Consider the following 27,488-nt stretch of genomic DNA (forward strand, 5'->3'; position numbering starts at 1 on the left):
AGCCAAATCAAAATAAGCAACTATTCATAATATACGAACAGGGCAATATTTCACAAACTCAACTGGGTTTCCGACAAGTAGGCAATGGACCGCGTAACCTTTGTTGGTTACTGTGATGCTGAAGCTATTACTTTTTAATGATAAAATGTACGCTTCTCAGCAGCATTAGTGCGATCTTACAAATGATTAAGCTTCATAACAAGAGAGAATTCGGAATCTAAGTCCACCGTTGGCCTTCAATTTCCGCGAAAATAATCGCTTGGAGGAGATGTTCAAGCTATCAGATAAGCAGTGAAAAATTTAAATACAAACATTAGTACGCATTACACCACGGCTCGTTGCTCTCTTTAAGAGTTCTCAATTTTTTTTGTGAAACATCCGCTACAAAAGAACTGTTGTTCTAATATATCTTTCAGATGGCGAATATCAACCATATAGGATAATACCTCCAACGTTAAGTACTTTCTTGATTGCAATAAATACTGATACGACGATCGGTAGCCATGATTACGTTGTCATATTATATGGACTGAAATTGGCAAGCATGACAAAACTCGTTAACAGGTGCCACTAATGACGTGGAAGGAAAGCGTACTGTATACACTAACGGTAACAAATTACTACAGCCGGCCGGGGTGGCCGTGCGGTTATAGGCGCTTCAGTCTGGAACCGCGTGACCGCTACGGTCGCAGGTTCGAATCCTGCCTCGGGCATGGATGTGTGTGATGTCCTTAGGTTAGTTAGGTTTAAGTAGTTCAAAGTTCTAGGGGACTGATGACCACAGATGTTAAGTCCCATAGTGCCCAGAGCCATTTGAAATTACTACATCAAATCAGTTTTTGCCTCGAAAGCTACTGAACACAATATACGCTGTAAGAGTACAACTATGGGAGGGGGTCAACAACAGCTGAAAAGGACTGAAGCTCAGAGGAATATAATTTACTGGCGCCCAAAAATACTAATCGTCAATTGGAAAACAGGCATCCAAATAGATCTCGCCTCAATAAAGTATCGCAAACAAGTAATAGTATAATACAGGCACTACAGAACGTAAGCCACTTGGCTTATCTGTTCAGGTATCTTCAAAACGGATACAAATGGTGGTTCAAATGGGTCTGAGCACTATGGGACTCAACTGCTGTGGTCATAAGTCCCCTAGAACTTAGAACTACTTAAACCTAACTAACCTAAGGACAGCACACAACACCCAGCCATCACGAGGCAGAGAAAATCCCTGACCCCGCCGGGAATCGAACCCGGGCGTGGGAAGCGAGAACGCTACCGCACGACCACGAGATGCGGGCAAAACGGATACAACCAAGAGCTCTACCAAAGACAACGCTGATGAATCAGACATATAAAAAGTAAACTTGATGGCATTATCAAATTTTATTAGCTACAAGCAGTGTGTTCAACCCGACCTTAGGGTTGGAAACGTCCTTTTCTTTGCTTATGAATGCAGTATCAGGACAGTATTTGACGAGCTATTGCGGATGCACTACGCATATGCATGTTCACTTCAGTGTCACAGCACTTAAGCTTTTTAAGTGGAGGCAGGATACGTGTTACAGAGTTTTCTTCTTCATTAGGCTAGCGACATAAAATAGTCTACTCTTAGTCCCTATCTTTGTAAGAGACAGACAAATTTCTTCAATAACAGAAGTCCTAAGAGTTTCGACAAATTCATCTTAAGTGGTCTGTAGAAATGTTCGTCTTGAACTATGCTGTAAATTTAAAATTTATGCATGAATTCTTGTCACTGCTAATTTTTCCTAACTTCATCGTTCGAGTTTTAAGTCAGTAACTACGAAATTATCTTTTAAACGCACATTTTTCGCATCCTGTCGAATCGTAATAAAAGACTTGTAAAATGATTAATATAATTATTTAACATAGCTGAGCATTCTGAAACCAGAATTCGAAGATTTCCATCGTGAATCTATTGCACGATATAGAGAACTACCAAGTTGGAAGGATGGGTTGCAGAGAATGAATAATATTCAGTTTTCAGTATGCAATCATACACTTAACTTCCACCCGACCCACTTACTGTAACATAAAAAATTAAATTTATATTTCATTTCCATTACAGTCGGTCTGGCTGCACTCGTATTTTGAGAGGAAAAGATTTCCTCGTCTGTGGCGATCACGGCCACTTTTCGCCTTTTATGCACTTTTTTAAGCAGTTGCAATACAGACTGCAGAACGAGAGCGAAGTTCGATGTAAATATGTAATTCTGCGTAACTCAGCACCCGTCTCGGAGAATAACACGCCTTCTACTTATTAATGTATGAAGAGACGCTCTGTCGATTGAACTGAGCACTCTAACCCGAGGATACATGCATGCACCAGGTGCGATTGATTAAGTTGTTCTTCAGTCAATGCCCGTCATGTATTTTAAAGGTTGTGATCCTCAATAAGAGATTCTAACAGGTTAACAACACTGAAGTGAGGGAAAACACACACACACACACACACACACACACACACACACACACACACGCACGCACGCACGCACAGACAGAGATACAGATTGGGTGTTTTAAAGGAAGATAAAGGTTTCTTTAAATAAAAAAAAAAAGACCTAGCTGGGAGTTATCCACTTCCGTGCACGTGGTCGTTACCCCAAGGCGTTGCTCATTAATTAAGAATTGGAGAAAAACTGGAATCTTTCACAGCTCCAAATGGTTGAGCTGCGAATGCAAGGTAACATAACATATTCGTCACGTGGCTCGGTGAACTCTTCCACATAAAATTCAGTCTACAAAAAAAAAAAAAAAAAAAAAAAAAAAAAAAAAAAAAAAAAAAAAAAAAAAAAAAAAAATTGTTAAGTCAGGGCTGTTTTCATCGGATTCGGCGTTTCTCCCTACCAGGGCACTGGAAAGTGGTGATTAACGAAAAATGACACTTTTTTTAAAAAAAGGAAAGGTCCGAAAAAATACAAAGACTATGGTCGACTAAAAACATTTGCCCAAGTCGAAACGACAGGATTACTTTGTTTATATGCGTGTACCAAACTTTTAAAGTTAATTTTTTATTGAGCGCTGTGAAGGCGTACGCATTGAAGAGAAGCTACACTCCTCACCCCGTAAAAACGAAACAATGCAAACTAACATCTAGCACTACCAAAAATACAAATTCATTACCAGTTTGAAGATGAATGTAATGAATATCAACAGTCAGAAAAGTTCACACAGAGCCATCTGATGTGAAATCTCTAAAAGTATTTCGTGGTTCACAGCGAAATCAACATGAATTGCCGCCACCCCGCACCTCCTAAGCTTAATCCCTGGACAAACATTTGTGATGCGCGCTCGTCAAAACTGTATGTGGACTAAAACTAATATCTTCTCGAAGGACAGGTTGGTAGCGGTAGTGAAATTTCTCTGTTATTTCGGTACAACGGAGTGGGCTCGACCTACAGTAGATGGTTTAAATAGTAATTGTGGAAGAAATTTTCCTTGGTCAATAATTTTACAGCAAAGCTGGTAGTCTTCATTTGTACGATACCTATAATGAGCTAAATTTTTAAAGTTCTCGGTCGCTGGCAGGCATCCATCCCAATGTTGGGCATGGAAAACTATCGTTATTGGGAATGGTCCTATTGGAGGTGTTTCACTCGTCTTTCTGATACTTTCGAAGTGACGTATCTAACCACGTATAGAGCGACCCGCAGCTAACGGACTCCGACTCAGGCAAAAACTTTCACGTTAACAAATAATTGCTAAATTTAACAGAAGTAATCCTAAGGCCCGGTAACCATTGAGACCCACACCCGAAATATCGGTCCACGACTTATCGAATACAGACCAAAATTAATGAAATCTCATCGAATACTAGAAACACAAGAAATTCTCCAGTCTCTACTTGCGACGTTCAGTCCTCTAGACTTAGAATTACTTAAACCTATCTAACCTAAAGGCATCACACACACATCCATACCCGAGGCAGGATTCGAACTTGCGAGCATAGCAGCAGCGCGGTTCCGGAATGAAGCGCCTAGAACAGCCGCTCGGTCACAGCGGCCGGCTATGCAAAGATTTGATAACAGATCTGGAGATTTGTGATCACGGCCGATTTAAGACCCCAAGGGGGACAAGCCGCTGCTTGGGGCGCCACAGTGCAAGATTTGTGTAGTATCGCAATTAGTTGCGAAAACTGAAAACAGTAAAAGTTTACGGAGAAAAAGGGGGAGGGAGTGAGGAGGGAAAGGAAAAGTCTTTTGTTTAGAAAAATGCTCTCGAACCGGTACCGGTTGTCATATGCACTTTCACACGGAAGTAGCAGTCTTCCCCAGTCTAGCAGTGATTATCTTACAGTAGCTCGGTGGGGTCGTGCTGATTCAAAAACGAACTGCAAATCATTCTCTGTTAGATTATGAATTCTGTTTGCGAACGAACTACTTAGGAAAGGAGCTGTGGTGTATGTAAGACTTACTGTTTCCAGATATTTTTTTTTTTACACAGACGAGTATACTAAAATTGTAATCTTTCCAAAGTAAACATGAATTACGATATCACATTTTGCCAAAGGAGCAATTTCCCAGTACTTATAACATACGCAATACTGAAGTTCGAAACAGCTGCTCATCTCCTCAGGCGATGACCTACTTTAATCGCTGTGCAACACATCTCACCTCAAAATATTTCACACACACACACACACACACACACACACACACACACACACACACACACAAGCTAATTGGTGATTTTTGTTTTATGGATATTAGGCTGCGAGTTCCGGACTTCGGTCAGCAAGCCCAACTGTTTATACGTCGCCACGCAACTGTCGGGCCCCGACGTCATCAGACCGTTGCCCAGATCACGTAAACGCACTGGCGTTTGTTATGGTGCTTTTCAGTCTTCACAGCCGCTGAATGTCTCGCATAAGGTGACGAAATGTTAGCAAATAAATAAGCCTTTGAACACGGCCTACTGTCCGTAAGACAAAATTCACTACAGGTACAAATACCAGCCATGAAAGTCATTTTTAATTTTGCGTAAAATATGGCGTGAGTCAGTTGGCCATATATAATGTATTGCGTACGGTCGACTGACGTAGGCCGTAATTTGAGTTAAGAAGTAAAATTAAAAATGTCTGTCGGTTGTATAGCAGTGCTGCATTAAAGGCATCTTCAACTCTTATTACTCTGCGATACCATGCAGATGTTTCAGTTAAATTTGTGGTTTCTGGATTTTAGTGCGACAAAGAGTACCCGAAGGGAAAAAGCTAGTTGTCTACCCTGCGAAGTCTAATGAGGTTACATTGCACCCCTTCTAGCAAAGTGAAAAATTCGACAAACTGCCACATAGACGTGCACAGTTTACGAAGGAAAAACAAAAACCACAAAACTGAATAGCAGTACAAATGTGGCACGCCGAAAGGTTCATTTTAATTTTCTCTGGTTTCGATTTGACTTCAGTGTCACAAAAGACTTCTTCAAAGAGGTGAACAGCATTGATTAATTTGAAATACCTAAGAACTTCCTGGCAGATTAAAACTGTGTGCCGGACCGAGACTCGAACTCGGGACCTTTGCCTAGAATCTTCAAGATTCACTAATGTTACGATATAAAATTGCCCATTAAAAATAACAAAACCAAAGCAGAGGCCAACTAAAGAATAAGGATCTAGTTTGAACGAAAATTTCAACAGTTCTAAACGAATTGCCATTAACTTGTTTTCACAAGGGATTCGTAAATTTCTACAAACGGGAAATTTAATACACGTCAATGTAATATTCTAGCTGATCGTTAAAATTCGTTACTAAGCTGTGTTCTTTTCTCTCATTGGACCTGAAGCTGTTGTGCATACAGAAAGACCTGCAACAAAATGTTAACAGACATGTTCTTCTCTTCAACCAAGTGAATTCAATCATTTATCCACATACATGCATAGAAATGTATGTGTGCGACGACAATATCTAACAGTAGAAACGCGACTCCAAACTATGGAGCTGCTTCAGAGTTTCTTCTTCGACGATTCCAGGGAGCAAGTACGTTAAGTCACAAAAGCAATGGAAACTTTGTACAACGTGTTGCGAGTGTCGTGAGGCCTAACTAACTGTATAACATTTTAACTTATGTACAAATCAAATTTTTTTATACAATATGCCATATCATATATGAACACTACATATCCATCTATACCAGGGCGCACGTACGACAGGATATTGGGGGGGGGGGGGGCGCTAAACCTATGTGTATGAATTATTTTTAACATTTTGGAAGACGAATGGCGGATTATAAATAGACGTAAAGAAGTTCAGACCCTGTTCAAAACCTATGTAGCCCTTGCACTTTTATTTGTGGTCTCAGTCGTAGTTTTCTAAATACGTGATGTGATCAAATGGTAAATGAAATTTTTTTAAATTTCGCTGGCTTTATACATCTAATTTTCAAAACTTTATCTTCTTGGTACACATGTTCCTGATGCGCGTATGCATTTTTGCAGTCTTGAATATTTAGTTTATTGTTGATAGTCAAAATGATTATACGTTTTTTCAAGTGTTCTACGAAATTTTACTACCGAAAAAGTGAGATCACAGGATCAGCATTAAATTTTGCTTGAAGAAAAAATAATAAGAATACAGTGCAGCACCGCATTCTAAATGTTGACTGTGGCTTTTGGCGAATCCACTGTTAAGACAAAGAGTTTACGAGTGACAGGGATCGGAAAGACGACGACCGCGCTGGCACATCTATTACTGATGACAATATGAAAATAAAGAGCTTCTGGAAGATAGCTTAATCAGTATACTAAAGGTTTCTGTTTATGACGGCATATCCTTTGATCACGCCAAGCAATTTTTTTCCCCCGGAGATATATGTATGGAACGCGAAGAAGCGAAGTTTGTTCCGAAATTGTTGAAATTCGACAAAAACGATTATCATAGACGTCGCTCAGTAATTGCTGAATAAAGTTGACAACGATCCAGAACTTCTTTAGGAGGTTATAACAGGTGACGAAAGATGGGTACATTGTTATGACGTCAAAATGAAGGCCCAATCGTCCCAGTGTAAACTACCTGAAGACCCAAGACAGTAAAAATTCGATCACATATAAAGGTTCTCACTTTTTTCTTAGATTAAGAAGGGATAGTGCATCACGAGTTCCTGCTTTATGGTTGTGCGGTCAATAGGCAATACAATCAGGCTTGCATGAAGCAATCTGGAGAAACGACCAAAACTGTGGTGAAACCACGCGTGGAAATTCCATCACGATAAACCACCTCAAAGGTGGTTTACACAAAAAAAAGTATATTGTCTCAGTCACTGTATTCTCCGGACATGGCCCCCTGCGACTTCTTTCTATTCCCGATGCTGATGAGAAACCTGAGTGGACATTGTTTTGCCACCGTCGCTGGAACACAGTAACAAAAATTGAGTTCCAGAAGTGATTCCACGATTGGAAAATGCGCTGGCACGAGTGTATTATATGGGGGAGGGTGTATTATTTAGATGGGAACAAAGTTTATGATTAAATGAACATTCTTTAAGCAAAACAAAAATTCGTTACTTTTTTTATCGCACCTTGTACATTCCTTCCACAGTAAACAGCAAAATGAAACTTTTGCCTTTTGTTGCATTTATGCCAGGTACTTTGAAAAATTCAGCAATTCTTAAAATATGTTCCTGTATAAATTGTTTCCAGACATATACAATGTCCCTGAAGTAATTCAGCCTATTAGAATACAAGCTGACTAAAGAAGAACATCAAGCCAACATCAAACGACATGAGTTGGCAGCCTGATTCAACGATTGAAGATTTAATTTAGAGCACTACAGCAAATGACTGTATGAATCGCGATGAGCACAAGACTTCAAGAGGTCAGTAAGACTCGTTAAGGTTTTATGCTTCTGTGTGAAGAATCTACAGTGATACTGTCATCATCCCAGTTTGTGTGAAACCATGGAGTTGCCTACAATATTGCTCTCTGGCTTTAAGTTCAATAATCAACTTTCACTTAATGAAATCTAATATGTGGTCATGGGTGTTTATCATTGGGTGTATAAGTTTTCCGTACAACTAGTGGTTTCAAGCAATTCAGTATTTCTGAGCAATTCCATATACATTTTGCTACATTGGAGCATATTTCCACATGCCATAACAGGCCACAATGTGATCAAGGATACATATACAGCCCAGAGTTACAAACTGTTGTCAGTCCTTGATCTTATTTTGCTGTTATGAAGTTCTTTGTTCTAACATTATGCCAACAGTATGTAACTTTTTTTCTGCCACCCCTCTGTGGTAACAAAATCTGCAGCATACACTAGAATACTGGTCCTTTGGACACAAATAGTGTCATGTTTAAAGAAGTTTTACTAAAGATTACTGAAGGACCTCTATTATTTCTTTTATTTGATGCACAGTGTTTTTCTTTGCTGTAAATTTTGTAGTTGACTCCCTGCAGTAATACATAGGAGCTTTTGTTTCCTTTAATATTTCCAACTATATGAACAAAGTGCAGTTCACCACTGCTGCATGTTTATGACAATGCATTGAATACCACCAGAAAATTATTGCAACACACAAAATATTCTTTTCAACAAAATATTGCAATGCTGGTGACACCAATAGGTATCACTTGTTACCAAGTTGTTTTCTTGACAAGACATGCAGCAATGGGAAAAAAAGAGTACAGTGTTACTTCATCACAGCTGTTGTCCAGAACAGTTCTGCTGGTAGCATCATTAATGATCAATAAAATTAACCACAGTAACGAATCTTCTTGTAGCTTGTTTCCTGGTCCATGAATCTGAAAATTCACCCACAACCAATTCATCTCCTCTTCTGATATATTAAAGACTGTGAAACATCCAGCCATCTTCTGAGCAAGTCCTGAAGATTGACTGTACAGCCGGCAGCTGCTGGAGGTGCATGGGCTGTGTGTTTACAGCTCATTCAGAACATAGCTAAGCATTTCAAAGCCTTTATTGTATCAGATGAAGAGACAAACTAGTTACGGCTGTATACACGGAACTTCATGGATCGAACTTAACATTATTAAAGATAATATTGTTCTCTTAATACACTACCCAATTTCCCAACAGCTGCATCTCTGGCACCCTTGGCCTGTATATTGATGTCCATAATTCTTTGGTGTCAGATGTGACAGATGCTCCAAGAAGAACCTTTTCATCGCCACAATTTGTTGCTTGAGTGAATGTAAACTGTTGTCAATATGTTTACCTATAGTGTTTGACATTGAAGAGATTATGGACACAGTGTCACTTGCATATACAGAAATCTCCCAACAGTTGTACTTTGCAGATAACGTCGCCACCACACTGTATATGTACGCTGTGCACATTTTGTGTTCTTCCAACAAACATTATTATCCTCAGATGTCCAGGACCTGACTTCAAGCAGCAAAATGGATAAGAGGCATACATGGCGCAAAGTAATACTTTTGTATCCTTTCCACAACAATCTGTGTCTTGTGTAGAACAACTATTCTAGGTTACATTACTGTCACTGCTATGGTCAGATTATAATTACCCTTTTAATTAGAAACAGAGCATTTTTGCGATTCCATTCAGCTGGAAATTATTTTACAAAGTTATCAGAGTCCCACAGATTTTTTCTAAACTAACAATTTTTTCTAAACCAACAATATGCAGTACGTATTTACTTCTACTCATTTTTGAGAATAGAGGCAATAATTATGTGAAAGTTTAATGAGGCCATAGCAGTTGCTTTCGTGTTTTTTTTATACATGAAAAATATTATCACTGGGATACATCTAACATACATGTCTGAAAATGAAGATAGTGCACAATTTCAGATGCCAGCACAACTTAAAGTTGGTGGGAATCCCCAAAGTTGCAGCAATTCCACACACACTGGATTACAATTAGTTGTGATGTGGATGTAGCAAAAAAAAGTAAACTCTGAAATATGGAAAACACGTTACGCCAATCAAGAACAGATGAAGAATAAAACATGGTTAAGATACAAGACATTCAGGAACAGAAGTTTGGAAACTGGACAAAATGTTTAAAAATGAATTAACCTAATGATCAGTCAATGATAACAGCAAAGTACTTTGCTGCTAACCTGCCCACAAAGATATGGTAATACTGAACAGGAAAAATGTTCAATGAACTGCAAAAAGTACAGAATACCAACATTCTGAAGATGATAACTGAATTCTACTTTCCCTCTGCAAAGCCCACAATAAATGAAAGTGGTCACATGATAAAGGATGCTGAAGTAACATCACTTGATTTTCTTCTTTGAATGGCATATTTTTAAAGCCATCTGTTGGAAAAGAAGTTGCAAATTATAATCCATGGATTAGGGAGTTCTCTATACAGGTTCAAAAGTAAAATATGTTATCAGCAACCAGAAACAGCAATAATGAGATAAGTGATGAATTTAAGTGTACTATTCGGGATACCACTGGCTAGGGGAAGGTGTGCAGAAAAGACATTTACTTCGGAAACTGAAGAGAAGGTGATTTCAAAACATTTGAAATTTATGTCATTCTGCTTGTGCCATATAGAGAAATGGGACATAAAATCAAATGAAAAAGTTACTATGATTTATACAGATATCAAGTCATGGGGTTCCAAATTTCACTAATGACATACTGACAATATGTGATAAAACATCAAAGGGACAAAATGGCTTTGTTATCATGTGTTACAAACTGCAGTCTAAGTGAAAGCTCTATACGGAACTGGCAGGAGTAAGATCCAAATAACCATCAAACTTTGACCAGACCACTCCCTCCTGATACAGTGAACAGTAAAAGAAAATAGAACATGCTATAATGACAAGGGGACTAATGATACAAAAATTTGCTAAAACTGACTTGCCAAAATTCAGCACCTTGTAATATGGAAAAACCTATACAGATCGATATATGACAACTAGAATGCAAATATTTACATCTGTAAATCTCGTAAGATCCTAAAAAAAGTGGAGCAATTTACTATTTTCATGTCACTTGCCTCGTATCTTTGGAAATATTATGAAAGTTGAAGCTAACAAACTCTACAACAGGCCAAATACTTAATTACTACTTTACCTTTTTACTCTATTAACTCAACAAAATGCATCTATAGATGCGAACAAAAATATGAGAAGATAATTACTCTGTTACAACATGATGGACACTACCAAGCAAGTCACAGGAATTGGAAACTTCCAGGTCACTATCATCACAACTGAATAGTTGCTGTCCCATAGATCATAAATACAGAGCTCTGGACACAACATTTCTTCTTAATTTTCCCATATTTTTAAACAGCACATTTTTCAAATACTTTCTAATATTTTTCGTACTCCACTCCAGGATGTCACAAGACACAAATAAGTTTGTTCACAGCATCTGTTTTCTGCACTGTGAGCTCATTAACGCTCACTAGCAACTTCAATCATCCATTGAAGAAGAACACATTATTATCTCTAGAGGATAATCCTGCAAACCAATCTGAAAACTTAAAATGTTTCTCAAGTATGTATGTAACTGGTCTTGTTTGCATGGACTCCTGACATTAAATATCTGTTCCTTTCTGGAAGACGCAATTCCCTTAATACTTCATGGGAACTCTCAAGGGACGATTTATTTGAGGAATAACCATTTTTGAATGCTAACCATTCCTATTCCATAGGAAACTACAAATATATTATTATTATTGTAGTGAATGGACTTCCAACATAAAATATCATCAGAGTGTGTAAAATGAAAGCAGTTCATAAAGTTAATTTGCTGTAGAAAACCTGCAGTTTTCAGTTTCTTCGTATCAAATGATTCTCCTCCACCCTCTGGTTAGTGTTTTCTTATTTATTCACAACAGAAATGTCTTATGACGACTCATCATTAAGAAACATTCTATGTGCTCCACTACAGTAATTTGACATTTAGTGTGGATATCCTGTGGTACAAATTTCATCTAACTGAAAGCCACACACTTTCTGATTCTTCATGTGGGAACTGTACTGCAGCTTGTAGCACTCCCTTCAGAGTTGGGAAGGAAGGGATTAATTAGAAAGTAAATAAAATAATATAAACTAATAAAAATTGATACTGTAGTGTCATGTAAGTGGCACCTTGATTGTGAAATTATTGTGCAGGAAAAATACGTTCAATTTGCTGGATTTATGTCACGTCTCGCCAAGTCCAAAATCTGTGCCGTAATTCTCAACATCACACCAAATTTTCATCCCATACTTATTTTGTTTGTGGTGATAATCTACCAGGAGTTCATAAACTGTGAGCCAACAGTTTTGGAAGGGAGCAGTGACACTCATAGTAAAAGATGAAATGGAATGCTGTCTGTGTCATTGGTAAAATTTTCAGACAGGCTGAAGAAAAGATATGAGCTGACAAGTATTTAGCCATGAATGAATTTTACCAACAATGTTCAGATGCACTGAACTATTTTTAATGAAACCACCACATACAGTCTGAATTATTTTAAACCTGAGATACAGCAGATGCCAAAAACACTGAGATCACGTAAGAAAGCAACTCGCTGCAACAAAAGACATTCAAAACAAATGTTGCAGAATAATGAAGGAAGAAATCCTCTTTGTACTTCCAGAAAATCTAACAACACACATCATGTGGTGTACAAGAACTGTTTTGGGCATCAGAGTTGGATGTTTTGATGCAGTCACTGCTCAGGCCAGATCTCAAACCAAGTGAAAAGCCATTTGTTTCCAAAGCCAAAAAGGTATGTCGAAAAAGCAGACAGAACGCTTCTATAGCACTGGGAGGTGGAGTGGAGAAATGCTCACACCCATGGCCGCAGCATTCAAGTACAGTCTTGTAATCAAGCAGTAAAAAAAATTTGCAATGTATGCCCTAAACTTGCTTTATGTTAATATAAAAATATAATTCACAAAAGTATTTTCGGTGCTTTGTAATTTTTACTTTACAGGTAACACTGCAATTTTTCATACTCTGCTTGAAACAGGTAGCTTCATCTCCGAAGCCCGCCTTTCTCTAGTCTACACTCTTTTATTGCATCTCCATATTTCAAAAATTCGACAAAGAAAACCCAACATCCATGCTATGACTGTGTTTTTGAAAAATGTGTTGTTTAAAAAACTGCACTTGAGAAAACAAAATTCAAGTCCCATTTCCTGCAGTTCGCAACAACAAATTGTTTCACGATTTATATTTCTGTAGTGTTCATAATGTCTAGAACTTCCACTGATCCTATACCACAATAACCTTGCATGCTACATTATTACTTTATTATCTTATGCATTATATCTCCAACTTCAGGTAGAAAGTTGTTATAAATGAAATTATGACAAAACAACTGGAAAGTCTCTCGGTTCCCATCAAATTGAATTTGCAAACATGAATCCACTCTTACCTCTTTGCAGAAAGTTATTATGAAAACATCCTGGTATCTTGGAACACAGGCTTATGACCCGTAATAAACAGCAACAGCAGCAGCAGCAATGTATCAGCTATGAGCAATGTTTCTTGGAGTAGGATAGACAGCTTATTCCGTTTCAAAAAATCTAAAGGATAGTAATTTAAAATAAATGTGCACCCGCCTTAGAGTTTTTATACCAGCCCGAGTCAATTATAGTAATAAATAATAATGAAACATTATGACAACTGGTGATGCTGTCTCATTACTACTAACACCCTGAAGGATCCCTACATTATCATTTTAATAAGACTGAAATTACAGCTCCAACACACATGAGAAGTTAGCGAACCCATGAATAAATTCTGTATTGAATGTGTAATTTTGTTTCAGGTTATTTTCCTAATGCCATTTGCAGCTGGGCTTTTAAGTAACTGTACAACATTAATTTCTAGTCCCCAACTTTCATAAGCTGCTCCACACAATGTCTAAATTTGTAAGAACCCTCAGCTGTATACTAAATGATGTTAACATTACAAAATTACATAGCTCTCTTTAACGATTACCCTAATGAAGTGAAGTTGAAAGAAACCTAGAAAACTTGTGTGTATCCAAAGCTTGCTTTGAAACCAATTCTTGCAGTGTAATTCTTCTGAATTCATCTGTGCAGGTTGACAACAGCTGATGGTAGTGTGGAGAGGTACTCCTGCCAGCTCTTGATGTCAGCACCACTCAGGCCACCTCCTTCCGCTTCAGAGCATGCTTTAATTCCTCAGTTTATTCAGTTACAAATTTGTAGACAAAAGGTAGATTGCTATACTTTTGGAACCATTGTATAAAGCACATATGCTATGCAACAGTGTTATTTCAATTATTCATTAAAATTTCAGAGAGATTAGTTCTAAAGTTAAGAAGTGGTAAATTTACAACACTTCTCTAAACAGAGGAAGTTTTGTTGCCCCCTTCACAGAAAGCTGACTTTACCAAATGAGAACAGAAATAAATTTCAATCTAAAACTGCTTTCTTCCTGTTGCATTCAAAACATTTCTTGAAAGTTCATACAATGGTTTGTAATGCAAACTACAGATGGTAGCCAACTTAACTGATATTTGATCCAATTTTTCTTGAACCAAATTGTCTGACAAATGTGACAAAATTATCACCAAGGAAAAGAAAAATAATTTTAAAATATGAAGAAAACAAACCATTCTGGTTGGCATCGGTGACTGAGTATCTTCACAGTGCAACTTAACAACAAATAAATAAAAAAACTTATCTCCAGAGAACAGACATTAACTGAAAAATAAGAATTGTAGAATGATTACACAGCAAACATGTAACATGTTATTAAAGTAACAATTATAACAAACAAAAGAGAAACACTAATGTTGAAAAACTGAACGATAGTATCTGTTGCTACTTCAGTGACACCTGTAAAACTAAAAGTAAATAAATAAATTACTTGGAACATTTTGAGCTATAGTGTCCCTGCAATAGCCAATGTCACTTCCACCTACAAAGGATAAAATTTTCATCGATGAATATAAACAATGTTATTTCTCAGGTATTAATTGCCACCAACAACAGAATATCTAGAAAGAAGAGAAACATTTTACAATTTTGTTTAAAAAAATAAATGCTGGAAGAGGTGCGTGTGTGTGTGAGAGGGGGGGGGAGTGGGAGAGAGAGGGGGGAAGAGAGAGAGGGGGGAAGAGAGAGAGGGAGAGAGAGGGGGGAGGGAGAGAGGGAGAGGGGGAGGGAGAGAGGGAGAGGGGGAGGGAGAGAGGGAGAGGGGGAGGGAGAGAGGGAGAGGGGGAGGGAGAGAGGGAGGGAGAGGGGGAGGGAGAGAGAGAGGGGGGGAGGGAGGGAGGGGGAGAGAGAGAGAGGGGGGGAGGGAGGGAGAGAGAGAGAGGGGGGAGGGAGGGGGAGAGAGAGAGGGGGGGAGGGAGGGGGAGAGAGAGGGGGGGGGAGGGAGGGGGAGAGAGAGAGGGGGGGGAGGGAGGGGGAGAGAGAGAGGGGGGGAGGGAGGGGGAGAGAGAGAGGGGGGGGGGAGGGAGGGGGAGAGAGAGAGAGAGAGGGGGGGAGAGGGATATTTCATTTCTGCTTTGCAAGGCTTGTGGCTGTACTGCATCCTATAGCTGCATTAATTCAGCAGATGTCCCGAAGCAGTTCATAGTAGCCATTCAGTGGAGAATCCTATCCTCCCTTTTTCTCTTTCATCTGCTTTATGCTGTGCCAAAATGCCACAGACGTCAGTCTTTAACTGAATAACAATTTAACATCAGCATATCCTACATGGCTTCAACTCCTGTGTTACTACACAGGATAACACAAAAATCAATAAACATGAAAACCCAACAGCTGTGATATGTCTCATTCACAAATGAATTTAATACACCCGTGTAATAATAACCAGCCACAGTATGATACAAGATGTGATATTAAAATCACCTGAACGTCACCTTTTCACTGACAGTTACTTCCCAACGGAAACTGTACTTAAAGGATAACTATAGTCAAGACGTTAACTATGATTCAAGTTAAGATAATGCCCACTTGTAATCTGGAAATCTGATCATCAAATAAAGGCCCCAAAAAAATCATAATCGTTCCACAGTTTGCAAGTGCATAAATGGCAGTTATGACAGTAATATGAGATACCGTTTAAAGAGAAAATCAGCACACACCACATAAGGCTTCAGGCGAGTAGACATATATATGCGGAACTTCGCAGGCTATGTAATGTCTACACACACACACACACACACACACACACACACACACACACACACAATATATCCAAAATATTATGACCAAGTACCTAACTGCAAGCTGGCCCACCTTCAGAACACAATGCATGTCCAGATGTACCATGTCTTTACATACAAGTCACGTTATTCCCATAACTTATGGTCTGGTGGTTTATAGGCGAGGAAATGGTATAAAATAGATTCACAGATTTGTTCCTCCAGGTTCCAATCAGACAAATTTGAAGGCCTTGTGACATAGCAGTCTGAGACATCACCACTGTTGAGGAAGACATCAAAGCATGAAGGGATGCAGATAGTCTGTAATAATGTTCACGTAGACTGCGGCTGTCATGACGACTTCGATTACTGCCACAGATCCTGTTTAAGTCCAGGTTAATGTTCTACCAGGACATAATATTGGCCCCACCCATTCAAGCAGCTGTTTATCTGGACGACAGTGTTTCCAGGCATGACCATCAACATGTTGTAACAAGAAATGTGATTTAACCAACCACATGACATTTCCAGTGATCCATGAGCCAATCTCTGTGATGCTGTGCCCACTACAATCATAACTGACAATGTCGTTGGACCAATATGGAAACATGTAGGGGCTGCCTACAGGGAGGTCCACTTTCAGCAATGTGCACTGAACAGGGTGCTACAAAACACTTTTGCCTCTATCAGGATCGTACTCTCGCCAGATCTGTTACATATCACCACCGTGCTGACTTATAGTGTGGTCAAGCTTCAAACCTCTGTTCTGTGATGAGGCAGGGACTTCCAAATCTTGTTGCCTACTCAGGATTTCACCATCTTTCAATCACTTTTCATGGATGCTCACCAAAGGTCATGGCCAACAGCAGACTAACTTTGCCATCTAAGAGTTATTTGCTGCCAGGTGTCTGGTCATAACAAAATGCTTTATGTCAAGGTCACTTATGTCAGAGGATTCCTCAATTTGTGACCTTAATCGTCACTAGAATGATTCCAACATTTGTTTCCACTCCCCTAATATACATTCCTTGCCACGTCACATGCCCGCAATGCCAACAGTCAAGCATTCAGTCCCATGGTGGACCATGGTTGAACATGATATGTTTCATGTTCCTGCCAGAGACTTTCAGTGTATTAGGCAAGAAAAGCAACCTCAGATTAGAAAAAGTAAGATGATAACAAGTTGCTCCATCTAAATTTACCCTGTTCAATCTCCACCTACACACACTAACTAAATGGTATAGGAAAAAGAATACCCTGATATGGGGTGCTGTACTTTCAAAACTAACGAGAAAACTGATTTTTTACACACACACACACACACACACACACACACACAAAACAAAAGGTGTAGTGGCTGCAACTTCTGAGCTTCCAGAGTTTGTGCATCTTTGACCTAAGATAATCCAATAGAAAAAATGTTCCCAAGGGAAAAAAGTGACTAACAGGGAAGATCCTAGATAAGACCATGCAAGGAACTTTTAGGAGACTTTTCTCTCAGAACTGAAACAGAACGATGTCACATATAGGTGCTGTGCCGTCCTGCTGAAACCACAAAGTATGAAATACTGTGATTATGAGAATTTTGTGTATTTGTATGTCTGAAAAATCTAATGATTTCTCAATCTATCTCTCATTATTCACTGTAATAGTAACACAATTATCTTCAAATCAGTATGGGCTCCATACACTGAAGTAAAAAAAAAACACGCCACACTGTCATTTTGGGGTCATGGGCCTCTTGTAGGTGATAATCTTGAGATTCTCTCCAACCAGTACCAGAAACTCTTCTTGTTTACTGGGCCATAATTGTGAAAATGTGCCTAACCAGGAAGGAGTGGGTAGGGGGACTTACAATAAATCATTTTCTTATCAGGTTCAAATGGCTCTGAGCACTATGGGATCAACTGCAGTGGTCATCAGTCCCCTAGAACTACTTAAACCTAACTAACCTAAGGACATCACACACATCCATGCCCCGAGGCAGGATTCGAACCTGCGACCGTAGTGGTCTGTAGCGCCTAGAACCGCTCAGCCACCCCAGCCGGCTTCTTATCAGGAACACACTCCGTCAATCAAGTGCACAGCTTACATAATTTGTTGCTTTTGTAAACCCATTATATTTTCTAAATTCGTGTATAATAAATGCTCAATGTTCTCCCAATCACACCATCATGAACACCAAAAATGGCATATACACTGCTGTTTGATGATTCAGTCCCCACCACAGTTCCCTCTCTCCACCAGAAGCTATGCCCCTCCCAAACTGGGTCGTTTTCTTTTGCATCTTGGCTTAAAAAGTGCTTCAATAATGATTCATTAATGTAATGTACATATTTACACAGAATATTGTGAAAACAGATTTTACAGAAATTGATTCATAAATCTGGTTCACTTCAGCAACATCTCCAGCCAGCCACCCAGCTCTATACAAACAAATTTTGAACTTTGGAGTAGGAAAGCAGGAAACTGGAAAAAGAAATAAGAGTACACATGGACCAGAAAGACATCATTATGATGCGTGTGTGTGTGTGTGTGTGGGGGGGGGGGGGGGGGGGGCGAGGGGAGCACACGAACTGAGTTAATAGAAATAATGACTCTTGTTCCTTTTTAAAATCATGTGTCATAGGTAACTAAATATGAAAAACATGCACTGTTGCTCACATTTAAGAAAATGCATGATGATAAATAGTTCAATGGAATATAGGTATCACTTTAGACATTATGGGGCTAAAGAGGGTGGTGGGGGGACAAGGTTATAAAAGAGAAGTGTGCAACAGGACTATGCCGGTCACATACAATAGCTATGCAAGGTTAGGAAACTGTTGCGTCCAATAATGAATGAACAGAGTCAATACAGCCAGCAACACCTACAAAAATGAAAATGACAAACAAGAAGTATGTACCAAATATATGAGATTAATGGCAGCTTCTCCTTAGGAGCTCACTCTGACCTGCAGTGAAGTTAACATTAACATTTTTTTTAAAATTTTATAGAAAAGATGTGAGACTGCAAACAAGTAACAGGAAAGCTGAATAATTACTAAATATAACTTAATGCTTTGCTACTAAATACGACATGAATGTTTGTGGCAAGTGAAATAAGTTTGTCGGACTGACTATAACATGTGCACCTGCCTTTTGCAAGCAGTACTCTATCCTTGACCCATCCAGATGTGATTCATGGAGTGACACAAAACTTCCGCCTGTCACTTGTTCCACTACATACTTTCCTATAAAAATAACTGAATGGCAATGGAAATAACATAAGTGAAACATGTCATGATTGTACATGACCAAGGAAAAATTGTGTTCCTTGATAAGCATAAACAAAAACCAATGAATTCATTGTTCTTTCTCAGACAGATCATTATTCGCCAATTATTTACAAGGAACACTGAAATATTTTCAAATTTTTGTGCTGCACTCTCATACTTACGTTTAGGTCTAGGAGGAATCAGTTTAATAGCGCCAGATTTTTCAGTCTTCTTACTTTCTCCAGAAGTAACATCTGTTAATGCTGGTTTCAATTTCTTTTCTGGGGGACCTATTTCCTTCACAGGTGAAGGTCTTTTTAAGACTGGAAACTTAACAGGTCTTTTATCTAATGTTACAGGTTTTTTTAAAGGACGAGGTGGAGGGGGTTTAACTTCCTCTTCTAACCCAGTGGAACGAAATTTGGAATTATAAGTCTTAACAGTTTTGGGCCGAGATGCATCACCAGTTGGCTTTCGTACCTCTATGGAAATTGACAGCTTTTTTTGTTTTATTTCTGGTGGTTTTTTAACTTCACTCATTACAGGTTTTACCTCTGGCTGTGCTTGGCTGTCATCAGTATGAACTTTCTTAGGAATTTTCCCAAGTTTACTTATCGATGGTGGGATGAGTTTTGCCAATGCAGCATTATCTTTTTCAAGCTGATCTTTGTCGGTTTCAGTCTTCTTCTCCTGAAGTTTAACCTCTTTCACTTTCTCTCTATCCCCTCCTTTCAATCTTTCTTTCTCCCCTTCTTTCGATTTTTCTTTCTCCACTTCTTTCGATCTTCCTTTCTCCCCTTCTTTTTCTACCTCATTTAACTTTTCTTTTTCCTTCCCTTTATCTTTGTTTTTGTTCTTTAATTTTTCCTTATTTTTGTCCTTATTAATTACTTTCGTCTTTTCTTTGACAAATTCAGCTGATTTTATGTTCTTCTTTTCAGGGGTTTTGACAGTATTTGGCGGCCCTTTCATATCTTTCACTTTTTTCTGGGATTCTTTTATCCCTTTCAATGTTACACTACTGTTTTCAGATTTATCTAGTTTTTTCTTTGATTTTGTTACAGGAGCCTTTAATTCAACTGTATTTTTGGTGTCAACATTTTCAACATCCTTATTCACCAGATCAGATGACTCAGTGATTGCCGTTGCTGCTGAGTCACATTTCTGGACATTGGTCGTGTCAATTATCACTGTTTCTGGGGTTTCTGCATTTACCTTTTTTGGTCTGTCTGCACTTGTAACTTTTGCTAAAACCTGTTTACCATCACGTATCGTTATTTTGTACACTGGCAACTGCCCCATTGGAACATTCCAAGTAGTGTCTTCTCCTGAGTCTTCTGATGTACCTGTTTCTTCTGTCTGTGTGGCATTCAACACTTTCTCTTCCTTTTCCTCCTCTTTAACACTTTCTATATGCACTTCAGGCTTTTTTTCTTCCCCTACCAACTTAGCATCAGATGGTGTTACTTTCACATCCGTATCTTCTTTTTTTACTTGCAATTCTGATTTATCTTCACTTTCCTTTTTTATTACTTTTACAGGTGTAATATCCGATGGCGCACTCTGTACTTCTGCAGTACTAACTGAATTCTCCTTACTGTCATGAGCAATTAATTGTGGCTCTGATGATTTGATAATGTTTGCATTTAATTCTACACTTTCTCCTTTGACAATCCGAAGCCATTGTTCCACCAGCTTGCTTGCTAGGAGTCTGACACCTGTAAACAAACAGACTACCTTTAATATAAGTAACTATACACAAATATTACAATGAAAGCCAGCAAACAATCACCATGTTTGTTGACATAATATACAAAGTGTCGCTTTAAGAGTTGCCAGGCACTTTCTATTTGGTGTTTTGGCAGATATTTGCAATTCTGTTTTTCTAGCAAGTAGCTAGAGTCAGCCTGAATAAATACCGCTCATCATGTCTTTCACGCAATGCCCAGTGTCGAGTGAAAGCACCAGTTTGTTTCCCCATTACAGGCAAAATGATTTTTAAAGCAAGGATTTTATGTAGTCTCTCAATAGAAAAGCCCCAAATTAGTCTAAAGAGATTTGTTTTATCAAATACAGCACTGCTCGGTCACTGCTGGAGTAATGGTTATTCCTGGAGTTTTACAGTCCCTGTTAACACATAATGATAAAACAAATATTGCACTGGATTAATCTGGGACAACTCCACTGAACTGGTACGTAAAATTTCACTTTAAAAATAATTTTGTTTGTACTGGGAAACACACCAGTAATTTCTGATGACACAGTGCACCACAAAACTTAATGAGCTGCATTTGTTTGGACCAACTCCAGCTATATATTGCAAAGCGAAATTGCAGTTACCTGCCAAAACATCAGAGAATGTATCTGATGACTTTTAGGAGGGATACCCTGTGTAACAGTTACACAAAAGTAACATGTTAGAATACAAAAGCCAAGTTGCCGGATGCCACAGACACTAAACATAATTTATCTGATGCAGGAACAGCTGTTCTACTATCAAGAATAATTGAGTGTGTGTGAACACTGCAAACCATTTCACCTCTTCCCCTTCAAAAACTATGACTAATATGAATAATTAGAATTGGAGACCTCACTTGCAATGAGCTGAGAACACAATGCCACTTCCTAGATTTGTGGTTTTTGTGTACAAATTGAAAAGTATTAATGTTAAGATATCGAAACTCTAATGGAAGTCTGATCAGTTTTCAGAAATGCCCCCTGTACTATAACATCTATGTAGTTCACAATGTTACCCGTTAAATTAGGTAAGAAATTTATAACCACACTAATCAAGGCAGAGGACAAGGCTGGAAGCCATACTCTAAAAGAGTAAACCGCAACCCCATCAGTTACCAATAAAATGAACTGCGAACAAGTTAAAAATTGGAAATTCTGTCAAAAAAATTCAGTAATTTCAGTTTCCAATTATTGTTCTCAAAGCTCCTTTTAAACAGTTTAAGTATGAATCCTTATCACTGATAAATGAGCTGTTTTTCCAAGACAACTTATTACAATTTTTTAAAAATAATTCATCTAACAACACTAATCACAACAGTGCCCAAAGAGTAAACTCTCTTTCTAAAGGTCCATGCTGAATTTAATTTGATTCGGGTAAGGTAGGAATAATAAAAAAGAGAAGCCAAGACAAACATTCATGAACACACCATACAGAGTGTATACGCGCACAATCAAAGTGAAGGTGCACGCATAATCAAAGTGAAGGTGTAGGCTGATCACTTGGAACGGGTGGAATACAGGCAAGTACAATCAACTTTACGTAATAATCAAATATCAGTTTACTTTTTTGGCTCTAAGTACTCACTTTCAGAACTTCCATCTTTTGATAGGCCTTTAATTAATTTTGGACAATTGTTTGTTTTTAGTCTTTCCACATCAACAGGGCACATTAGCAGCAATTCTAGAAGCTCTTGTATCAATGGCCAATTTTTGACAACAATGGCATCTGATAACCATGTGTGAGTCAAATTCCAACCACCTGCTCCCATAAACCTGAAATAAACATGAAATAAATCCCTTGTTTTTCAATTACAATACCATGTATGATATCATGTATCCATTATACAGTTTCGGTATTAGTGCTTATAATAGAGCAAGAGAATAGGTCTACATATACTGAAACTGCACCACCACTTCTTATGAAATGCCATTTTCTAATCTGTATCCATTAAATGCATGACTTCATAAATGGAAGACAGCTGAACACAGATTGATGCGTAACCTGCTAGAGTGAAAGAATGCAAATTCCCATACAGAAGTTATAGAGAACTGACTTATAAACTATGTTTAAAGGTACCAAAAGTACGATGAATGTCTAGTGTGAAAAATGAAGACAGCAAAAATGAAATATGAATACCACATTTAAAAAATTTATTCTGAGATACTACTAGGAGGCTACTACCATATCAATGTTTGACTTACACACAGATTCACAAAGGAGACATTAAAATAAAGGATTCAAGAGAATGTTGCAAGTTAAGTTCTTTGAGTTCTTACAAATAGTAAATTCAGTTGATGAAGCTCGATTCTATCTTCCTAGATTTCCAAAAGGGGTTCTACACAATAGCATTTAGCTGACTGATATGCGAGATACCATTGTGCAAGTACATTTTCAGGCAAACGATATGAAACAACTGAACTTTTTGTTATACTGGACAGTAAATGATCAACAGAAAAAAAAACTAGAAACATTATGTGCCATGTAATTAAGCTAACACGACCACAAATGTTCTTAACACCTGTAAAATATTTAAAAGTGTATGCCCAGCATTATCATATTGGTTACTGACAATGCTGTTGCTTGTAGGAAAATAACATCACTATGAAGAAATGCAGAACAACTGTGACAGAATTCCACTTAGCAACAGCTATTTGAAAGTTGATAAACATTATGTAATACCCATAACAAAGAGACACATACCAATACTGACCAATTACAAAATTACCACTAAACTTTTGGAACTCATCACATAGTTTAAGTACGATGGTAATCCCAAAAGTAAGGTCTCCTATTTTTTTTTTCTAAGTACATAGACCTGTTTATTTCTACAATGGTTTGCATCAGTTTACAGCTTGAACATTTAGCTGTTTTTTGACATAATCACCATTTCTGTCACTGCATTTTTGTAGATGCTGTGGCAGTTTTTGTATCCCCATGTCATACTAGCTCGCCACCATGCTATTCAGAAAGTTATTAACCTCTTATTTCACCCCTCTGTCACAGCTGAATCGCTTTCCGGCCAATGTTCTTTTAACCTAGGGAACAGGTGATGGTCACTGGGCGCCAAGTCAGGACTATAGGGTGGGTGGGTGACTATGTTCCACTGAAACTGTTGCAGGAGAGCAATGGTTTGCCAAGCGATGTGTGGGCAAGTGTTGTCATGGAGAATGTGTACGCCGTTGCTCAACATTCCTCTTCTCCTGTTCTGAATTGCCCATTTGAGTTTTTTCAGAGACTCACAGTACCCGTCAGCGTTAATTGTGGTTACAGCGATTCAGCTCCGACGACGAGGTGAAAGAAGAGGTTCATAACTTTCTGAACAGCATGGTGGCGAGCTGGTATGACATGGGCATACAAAAACTGCCACAGCTTCTACAAAAAAATACATCGACAGAAATTGTCATTATGTCGAAAAATGGCTAAATGTTCAAGCTGTAAATTGATGTAAACCATTGTAGAAATAAACAGGTCTATGTGCTTAGAAAAAAATAGGAGACCTTACTTTTGGGATTATCCTCGTACTTAGGGGCGATACTAACAAGCAAAATGGCATGAGACAAGGAGGTAAAATTGGTAGTTGGTAAGGCAAGTAAGAGCGTTACATTTCTTGGAAGGATTTCAGGTAAGTAAACTGTGCCTACTAAGGCACTCTCGCATGTCCATATCAAGACAGCACACAGTGAACCAATTCAGAAGTGCATTGCTAGAATTGTGGCAAGTTGTTATAGCCCACATAGAAGTGCTGCTTTTATATAAACTGCTAATACAGCCATGAAGTGCTCTACTTCAAGCACCAACAGTGGCTTGCTGATTATGTACAGAGACAACACAGGTGTGAGGGTTCCAACAAATGTAGACGTGAGGGTTGCAACTGGATGCACATTTCCCACTCCCCCTGGGAACACAGTGTCATTTCACTCTAGCAATTCAGTTACCACTCTTCACCACTACAACACTATCATAAATATGTACCATTCACAGGCATTTTCACATAATAGTGTACCAACAAGCGAACAGGTTATGAATAAATATCGTTTGGCAAATATTGGCTTCTGCAAATGGCAAATTATTCTCATGGGTAACTCAATGTTACATCACACTAAATACAGCTTGTCTGATAAATTTTGTTAATGTATACAATAAACACACCATGTCTTTGTCTATTGCCTTGCTGGCCAATGGTCAAAAGAAATTTACTAGGGTCAACTAAAAAGTAGTGGCAACACTGCTGTAACATGAAGGACGTGTGTCAAATGGTGTGCACACTGGCTACAGCTGAAGTACTGCTGTGGGCAGCAATGGCTGTGTTCGAGTCAGTTGCAGTGTTTACTGTCCAAATGAGAGGCCAATTCAAGCATCCTTACAGTATATTTAGGAAACATGAACAATGTTTGTGGACCAAGACTGAAGCAGCATGCAATCAGAGTGCACAACATTTTCAGAATGGAATGTAACAATATGTACACACACACTCACTCAAAAGCAAAATGTGGTTTCAGTTATCTGAGACTGCAGACATTTTGTGCAAGTTGTGTTTGCGCGCGCGCGCGTGTGTGTGTGTGTGTGTGTGTGTGTGTGTGTGTGTGTCTACTGCTGACAAAGGCCTTAATGGCCGAAAACTATAATTGTGTGAACCTTTTTGTTGTGCCTATTGCGACTCGGCATCTCCGCTATATGGTGAGTATCAACTTTCCTTCTCTGGTATTGTTAGATTGCATCCTGGATTTTCCACCATTTGAATTCAACATTTTCTGGAATTGCACAAGGCATGTGGTGATGCAGCATCGTCACAGTGGCAAGATGGGTGAAGTGTTTCTGGACGGCAGGGATGTCACTCAATATTGGCCTCATTAGGGACGACCCACCACCGCCCCCAAACAATATGATGACCCAGCTCCTCCTCTTCCTCTTGGATGAGGATTGCCGATGGAATATGTGAGAGTTAGCTTCAGAGGTTTAGCTTTGTGTCACAAAACAGAGCTCCTTATTTTGCACGATATTCTTGGGTTCCGCAAACTGCAGCGCATTGGGTAGCACAAGCAATAACTGAGGTGGAAAAGTGGCGTCATCATACAACTGCAGAGGAATTGTTCAACCACTACCCCATGGATGGTAAAGGCTTCTTTGGGAGGTTTTTCACTAAGGACAAACCATGATTAACACAACAACCCAATGTCTGGAAAAGCCCACAGAATGTGTACTGTGAACCAGCTGGTACCAAATTGAAGGTTACTGTGGCGCCAACCAGTAATTGTTTTGTCATTGTATTTTGACTTGTGACACTGAATTCACGCAGCTAAAGAAGAGAAACAGTACTTTCTGAATATAGTCAACACATACATACAATTTGTGAACAAAGTTATCAGTGAATGAGAGTGACAAAACTCCATGTGCTCTTCACAAAGTAGCCTAAGACGTACTGAAAACAGAACAGAAAATATAGATCTATAATCAAATATATCACCATGTGACTTACGATTACTCCTATCTGCAAATTTGTAACCATGTAGTGCATCAACATTTCTGAAGAGAATGAAATTTTCACTCTGCAGCAGAGTGTGTACTTATATGAAACTTTCTGGCAGATTAAAACTGTGTTCCGGACCAAGACTCGAACTCGGGACCTTTGCTTTCCACGGGCAAGTGCTCTACCAACTGAGCTACCGAAGCACGACTCATGCCCCATCCTCATCCCCATCCCCATTGCTTTACTTCTGCCAGTACCTCGTCTCCTACCTTCCAAACTTCACAGAAGCTCTCCTGCGAACCTTGCAGAACTAACACTCCTGGAAGAAAGGATATTGTGGAGACTGACCTAAGTAAAGCTGTGAGGACGGGCGTGAGTCGTGCTTGGGTAGCTCAGATGGTAGAGCACTTGCCCGCGAAAGGCGAAGGTCCCAAGTTCGAGTCTCGGCCCGGCACACAGTTTTAATCTGCCAGAAAGTAACATTTATGAAGTTTTAAGCACTTAGTAATTAACTTATTCACTCAGGCTCTACTGAAATGCTGTGAAAACTTGGGACTGTTGCAAATACTTCGAAATCAACAAATACTGCAGCCAACCACTTCCTCATTTTACTATCTATTATGAATGAATAAGGAAATAGAAAATGTGATTCACTGCAATATTAATAGATTTCCAGCAATCAAAGAAGGACAACTAAATGAGAGAGAGAGAGAGAGAGAGAGAGAGAGAGAGAGAGAGAGAGAGAGAGAGAGAGAGAGAGACCGCATGAGAAGTTATTTCATAGTTTCAAGCAGTTGCTGTAATATACCCTTCCTTTATTTTTGTTTGTTTATGTTTATTATTATCATCTTTATTTATAAACTAAGAAAATGCCTTTTATTGTCTATATTATTATTATTTTATTATTATTACAGATAATTACAAAAAGGAAG

The 27,488-nt window shown here is 38.7% G+C and overlaps 1 protein-coding gene across 2 annotated transcripts in view; it reads right to left on the bottom strand.

Moving 5' to 3' along the window:
* The window catches only part of LOC124615708 (titin-like), a 108,638-nt gene that overhangs the window by 17,388 nt on the left and 63,762 nt on the right, over positions 1-27,488 (bottom strand). For both annotated transcript variants that reach the window (XM_047143752.1, XM_047143753.1), the window contains 2 exons: positions 22,674-22,861; positions 19,534-21,069 (listed from right to left, as the gene is read on the bottom strand). In XM_047143752.1, the coding sequence (XP_046999708.1) occupies positions 19,534-21,069; positions 22,674-22,861 (1,724 nt within the window). The remainder of the gene's footprint in view (positions 1-19,533; positions 21,070-22,673; positions 22,862-27,488) is intronic.

The sequence above is a fragment of the Schistocerca americana genome, chromosome 5 (assembly GCF_021461395.2).
Source record: "Schistocerca americana isolate TAMUIC-IGC-003095 chromosome 5, iqSchAmer2.1, whole genome shotgun sequence".
In the NCBI taxonomy this organism is placed as follows: domain Eukaryota; kingdom Metazoa; phylum Arthropoda; class Insecta; order Orthoptera; family Acrididae; genus Schistocerca; species Schistocerca americana.